This window comes from Rattus norvegicus, chromosome X, assembly GCF_036323735.1.
Source record: "Rattus norvegicus strain BN/NHsdMcwi chromosome X, GRCr8, whole genome shotgun sequence".
Classification (NCBI taxonomy): domain Eukaryota; kingdom Metazoa; phylum Chordata; class Mammalia; order Rodentia; family Muridae; genus Rattus; species Rattus norvegicus.
The window spans coordinates 111,515,806-111,522,422 of NC_086039.1; the positions used below are offsets into that span (position 1 = coordinate 111,515,806).

The 6,617-nt window shown below is 41.8% G+C and overlaps 1 protein-coding gene across 3 annotated transcripts in view; it reads left to right on the plus strand.

Annotated features, from left to right (window-relative positions):
* Positions 1 to 1,551, plus strand: part of Rtl9 (retrotransposon Gag like 9) — a 46,385-nt gene extending 44,834 nt beyond the window's left edge. For all 3 annotated transcript variants that reach the window (NM_001427818.1, XM_003752123.6, XM_008773476.2), the window contains one exon: positions 411 to 1,551. In NM_001427818.1, the coding sequence (NP_001414747.1) occupies positions 411 to 527 (117 nt within the window). In that variant the 3' untranslated portion in view covers positions 528 to 1,551. The remainder of the gene's footprint in view (positions 1 to 410) is intronic.
* Positions 1,552 to 6,617: the final 5,066 nt, after the last annotated feature.

A 6,617-nucleotide genomic window follows, 5' to 3' on the forward strand; every position in this document is an offset into this window, starting at 1 on the left:
TCTATTAGCCATTTTCAGAAACAATGTCTGGTTTAGGATACTGAAGGGGCTTCAGATCATAAGGAAACAGTAGACTCAATCTCAACTCTATTTATTGCAAATCCAGGAGATGGGGGGGGAGGGAGGGAGGGAGGGAGGGAGGGAGGGAGAGAGAGAGAGAGAGAGAGAGAGAGAGAGAGAGAGAGAGAGAGAGAGAGTTCTTTTATGGACTGAGTTCTATTTATACACACATGTGTTGTAGACACGAGTCACTTGGAAACTTTATTAACTTAGCACTTGGCCACACTTTTTACACATCTGATAAATTACCCAGTTCTTTGACGTGGTCACTTACTGAACTTATTCAGATACAATGCCTTTTGTCCTAGGAAGTGTGGTTCTTATTTATGCCTTTCCCCCCTTTCTCACAGCACCAGCATGTTCCCAAACGCTGTTACTACTTGAAAGAACATGGAGACCCCCAGGAAAGTCTTCATGACCACCTTCGACAGAGTGCAGGCCTTCCGAAGGCCCCTACCAACAAGTAGTACTCCTTGGAATCTTATGTGGTTTCTGACTTGGCTGCTAACTTGAGGACTGGTTCCTGGACCCATTCCATTCAACATAAAACGTGTTGCCTTCACCCTTCAGCCTTCCCCTCCAGGCACATCCCACTTTATCTCCCTTTTGGTTGCCTTGACATTTTTTCACCTACATGCCTGTGACCTGCCCTGACAATCAGTGTGAACTTTAAGAGTGTGTGGTGTATGAGCTTCTGAACTCCCATCATTGTCATTAAGACCAGTTCCAATTCTTGGTCCAGGGAGAAGTCTAGGCAGGAGAAATCATGTCCTACCTCAAAACACCTTAGAGTGTCTTGCCATATGTCATCAGGCAAACTTGAGGAAACCCTGGTACTATTACACCTGGCAGGGAAGCCTATAAAGAGAGAGATACCCACTCCTATACCATCCTTTCAGCCAGTAGACTTGCCCTTATATGTCCCAGTTCATAGTATCTAAATGGGTCTCCAGGGCCTTTGCCCTGTTTATAGTCTCAATCCTAAACCATTTGTTTTGACCCATGATATTAATAGTAGTGATAGTAATGGCTAACAATGTGGTGTTGTTGGTACTTGCCATGTGATTGTTGGTAATGTGCCATGTGACAGGTACTGGGTTAAACCTTTGACAAACACCATCTCACTACAGCGTTATAGTAACCTAACTTGTTCTTGTGTTGTTAGCTTCTGATCTCTTGATCTGTTGCTTATGGCCCTTGTTCATCAGTGTGGAATCTCTAGCTATGACCTCTGGGTGATCCCCTCAGTTGTTAATTACCCTTGCTCCCCTTGGCTGTTGTGCTTCATGGCCAACACTCTTCATAAGGGCCTTGGTGTCTAAACAGGTGTAGGTAGTTAGAACATAATATGAACAGTGTTTGCCTACAGGTGGTGGGTTATGGGTATTTTTTTATTTTCTTTTTACTGTTCTCTGTACTTTCCAGATTCACCACAGTAAGCATGTATTACATTTGTAATCATAAAAATAAAGGTTATTTGTGGAAAATGAATTAATTGTAGCCGTTAGAATTTTATTTATTCAGTTCTTTAATATTTTTAACCTTTGTTTTTTGTGTGTGTGGAGGGGAAAGGGGGATACACTGTGTGTGTGTGTGTGTGTGTGTGTGTGTGTGTGTGTGTGTGTGTGTGTGTGTTTGTGTGGTCAAGAAGATAATTTTTGGGAGTCAGTTCTCTTTTTCTACCATGTAGATGCTGGGTATCAGACTCAGGCTTGAGATACATGTTCTTGCCTTCTGAGCTATTTTTTAAACTCTTGAGTTCTTTCCACATAAAGTGTTGGCCACCATTTGGGTGATAGTTAAGACCTTTATTCATATTAAAATTCTACCCAAATTAAGGTGGGAGAGAAACAACAAGCAAGAACACATTTAAAAAGAGACAGATACAATAGCTTGAGGACAAGAAACAGGTAAATGGGAAAATTGATATAAGTAGGACCAATTTATTTGTTCAATAATAATCTGTGTGATATTCAAAGATATTTTAGAAGTAGAAGGAATGATAAAATTTGAAACATTTTATAATGCTAGGTTGGTGACAGTTTGGAGGCAGGTTAGAAGGGGTCAGAGGCAGCTGGGTCCCCTGGGTCCCCTAGGAGATTGGTTAGCTGAATGATCTGTTATGGTGGACGTAACACCACAGACAGAACTCAAAGCCTCTCTGAGTCTGTTGCTCCATTACCCTAAACATTGGATCTAATTCCAGGAAGAGGGAAATTATTCTTAGGAAAAGCAAAGACTGGCAAACACTTTGGCAGCCCCACCCCCACCCCCGTACGTGAGAATCTGGCTCTGGGGTTGCCTCAATTACTATTGCTGTTGTCACAAGGCAAAAAAAGGGCATAGTAAGTTGGGCAATACAAACTCCAGGCAGGGAACCAACCAGCCACAGGGGACCCAGCTTTCACTCTTTTCTTTGCCGCATCTGTCTCAGCCCAGATCCAAGTGGGTGCAGATATTCATGTTCATCCCAGAGTTGCTTTTATCTCAGGAAAGCAAGCAAAAAAAACCTACTGAAAGAGAAATATATGCTACAGAAGTCACAACTCATGCCTGTAAAATGCATAAAGTATGGAAAATGTCTTCAAAATGAAACTCATTTTCTTATGGCCACGAGAATGGACAGCAAAGGCAATTCTTCAGTTCTCTCCCCCAGGCACTCATCTTCCTTTTGCTTACTCTCTCTAGAGATAAATGGAACTGATGAAGGCTAATCACACTCTGTCAGAGTTTGGTCCCTTGTCCACCCACCCTAATAGCTATATTTAGAAACATTTTGTGAGAGCTAGGCTATCATGTACCCAAGTACTTGGGACCATTTTGTCAGCTGAAAAAGAGGTGGCTTATGTTTTCCCACTCACCACTAACCCATGGATAAAAATAAGGTCCCATAACCAAGAAGCACTCCAACATTATCAACCCCTGCCATTACCTGTGTGTTATAGAACTTCCGTTCCTTGAGAAATTTCTGAAGTTCTTTGGGGCATGATACCAATAGAATTACATTGCTTGTTGTTCTTTGACTGATAAGTTGACTGCCTTGTGGAGGTCACCTGGCTATATGAGCATGTAGGGTATCTACTTTTGACTCCACTTCAGCTGCAGAAGGGAAAACAAAAGCCTACTGGAGCTAGGGATCTGGATTCTGGGGTACAGCAATGAGGGGGGTTAAACAGTGTTGGCTTCCTGTTACCATTTGGATCTGAAATGACCCTTAAATATGGGCTCCTATGTTGAAAACATTGTCAGCAGCTGGTAGTACCATTTTGGGAGGTATTGGAAACTTTAGAGGTAGGACTATATAGCAGGAAGTAAGTCAGTAGAAACTCTATCTCACTTTGAATGCTACTAGTCTGTCTCTGCTTCTTGGGTATCATGAGTTGAACAAATTGGCTCTACCACATCCTTCTGTCATGTTTCATGTCATTTTTATCTAGTGATCTGTCTTAGTTTGGGTTTTAGTGCTGTGAAGAGACCATGGCAACTCTTATAAAGGACAACATTTAATTGGGGCTAAATCAGAGGTTTAATCCTTTATCATTATGGACACATGGCAGTGTTCAGGCAAGCATGGCACTGGAGGAGCTGAGCGTTCTACATTTTGTCTTGAAGGCAGCTGGAAGAGGACTTACTTCCAGGAAGCTAAAAGGAAAGTCTCAAAGCCCACCCCACAGTGACACACTTCCTCCAAAAAGGCCACACCTACTCCAACAAGGTTATACCACTTAAATAGTACCACTTCCTGGGCCAAGAATATTCAAACCACCACAGGCTCAGTGGACTGAATCTTCTGAAACCATGAGCCAAAATAAATCTTGGTTCATTTTGAGTTACTTATGTGAAGTGCTTTATGATGACAATGAAAAGTCTAACACAGTGTCTTTGGACAGTTTTGGCTTTATGTGTTTGTGAAGAAACAACCATCAACTTTGAGAATCAGGTGGCCATACTGATCCTATTTTGTAGGCTAGGAACATTAGGCACAGAAAAGTTAACTAGCCTGTCTCAGTCACTTTCTATTGTTGTGAAGAGAAATCATGACTTCAGCAACTCTTACAAAGGAAATCATTTAGCTGGGGTTGGCTTATAGTTTCAGATGTTTAGTCCATTATCACCTTAGAGGAGAGCATGGCATCACACAGGCAGACATGGTGCTGGTGAAATAGCTGAGAGTTCTTCATCTTGATCTTCAGGGAGCGGGCAGAGACACTGGGACTAGTTGGGCTTTTGAAACTTCAAAGCTGACCTCCCTCCTATGACACACTTCCTCCAGCAAGGGCACACCTCCTTGGTCCAAAGCCACTGAGCAAAGAAAGTCCCAAAGGGCTGGGATTTGAATTTGTGAAATCTGTCCCCAGATCCCTTTGCAAACGAACTACTATACATACAGCTGTTTTATTTTTAGCCAGATGGTTCCTCTGAGGACTCACTGAACAAGTTTGGTGCTGAACATCAGCCAATATTGGAAGATTATAATAATAGAAGTCTGAATAAAAGTAATCCTGCTGCCCCCTTTCCCCTAACATGCATCTAGATAGGAATTGTTTTCTCCATTTGGGGAACATCTGCAATAGTCAAGGGAACAGAATCAGTCATCAGGGAATGAAATTAGCCCCAGGAGTTTGTGTGCAGTCTGGTGTGGCCTCAGAGTAAGGAGCCACAAGTCTGAGCTATGAGCTACAAAGGAAGGTAAAATATCCCTCCAGGCACCTTCTTATTGGCCAGAAGTAAGTCTTGGGCTCAGGAATCTGCATGTAGAAGAGATTTTGATGGTTATGCAAAGTGCTGACTTTTCTTGGCATTTTCACTTTTCCCCCATGAAAAGGGACAGGCACACAAATAAGGAAAAAAAAACATTATGAATTATTTAGACACCCTGCTTTCTACTACCACCCTTTGCCTATGTATAGCTGTTTTGGCTCTCACATTGGAGGAGAAGACATGAAAAAGTCCCCAGATTCCATTTTTAGCAAGGAGATAAGAGATGGTTTATAACCTAGGATGTTTTTTCCTGATAAAAATTCAAAGTCATGTTGAACAAACTGGGGGGAACCACAGTGGAGCTTGAATTAAGAAAAGAAAATCTGTAGGGGCAGCTCCCAGAAGCAGGGCCATAACCGCATTTTCATAAGTTCTCAGTCCCTTCTAGGGCCAGTGTGGCACAATGAGGAGAGAGTTTGGCTGACTGACCAGACATAGTTATTTACACAACAACCAGGAGAAAACGGTGACCTTCTATTTCTACACACATGGCTCTACTAGCCATCATAAGCCCGAAGGAAACAAAGATGTTTTACCCTTTGAGAAAACATGAGGACCGGGCTGGGGAGAAGGTTCAGAAGGGAAAGTGCTTACTGTATAAACTTGGTGACCTGAGTTTGAGTCCTAGAAACCACAGTGGAAAGAGAGAATCAACTCTCATTAATTGTCTCTTGACCTCCACACATGCACAATGGCCTGCGCTTGTGTGCTTGCTTACATCCACATACCCCAATAAAACTTTGAAAACACAGACTGCTACGTGCATTGGTGTATAGTGTTGAAGCACAGGCTATGCTAGTCTTCTCTGCATAGTTTTCGTTTTAGTGCCTTGCCACCAAAATGCATGAAACAGACATTCTCTAACAAATATTTGGACTATTCACTATTTATATCAAAGGTGCAACCTGGAAGATCTGGGAAGAGTTGAGAAGAAAAAGTCCCAGCCTAGGACACCTTTTGTGAAAAATTTCGTTGTCTTGTCACTGCAAGTTACTGTAGAATGGACAGACTCACTCTCCCATTGTTTACCAGAATAAACTTTTTTAAACAATAGTTGCATTGAGGTATAATTAAGATACCACACATCACCCATTTGGTGTATGCGTCCCTCATTTGCTAGTCCCTTTTGTCTCTGGAACCCACTCACTCATTTTCTGTCTCGATATGTTTACCTATTGTGGACAATGTATGTCAGTGAAACTCTATTAGATTGCTTGTGACTGGCTTCTTTCATTGAGTTTAATGTTTTCAGGTTTTCCTCTGTGTTGCAATCAGTATCAGTGCTCCTTAGTGACATAATAGCTCATTGTATGCATATACTATATATTTTTTATGAATCTATTAGTTAATGCATGTATCACACACTCTTCACCCTAGCCTCAACTGGTCTATTGTCCTTTCAGAATCAGAAGAAAAGGTTAAGGAAGGCAGATTCTCCCTCACTGTCTCAGACTGGCCACAACTTTCTCACAGTTCTTATTCATAATGCAGTCATGGTTGCTTACAAAGGTGAGTGCAAGCTTGCATGGAGGGGTTTGCTGCACAGCCAGAAGTTCTATTCTACGTGAGAATTTCCAGGGTCATTCTTTTGTGTATTGTTCTTTCTCTCATTAAAATTTGTCGTTATTCTCTTACGTATTCCTCTTTCTCTCGTTAAAACTTAAAATAAGCTAAACAAATGGTTTATTGTTGGGGTAGTAATTCATTGACTCTTTCCTTTTCTGGCATTACTCAAGCTTTTCATATCCTGTTCCCAGAAAGTTGACCTAGAGAGAAAACATGGGAGCAGGAGGCCT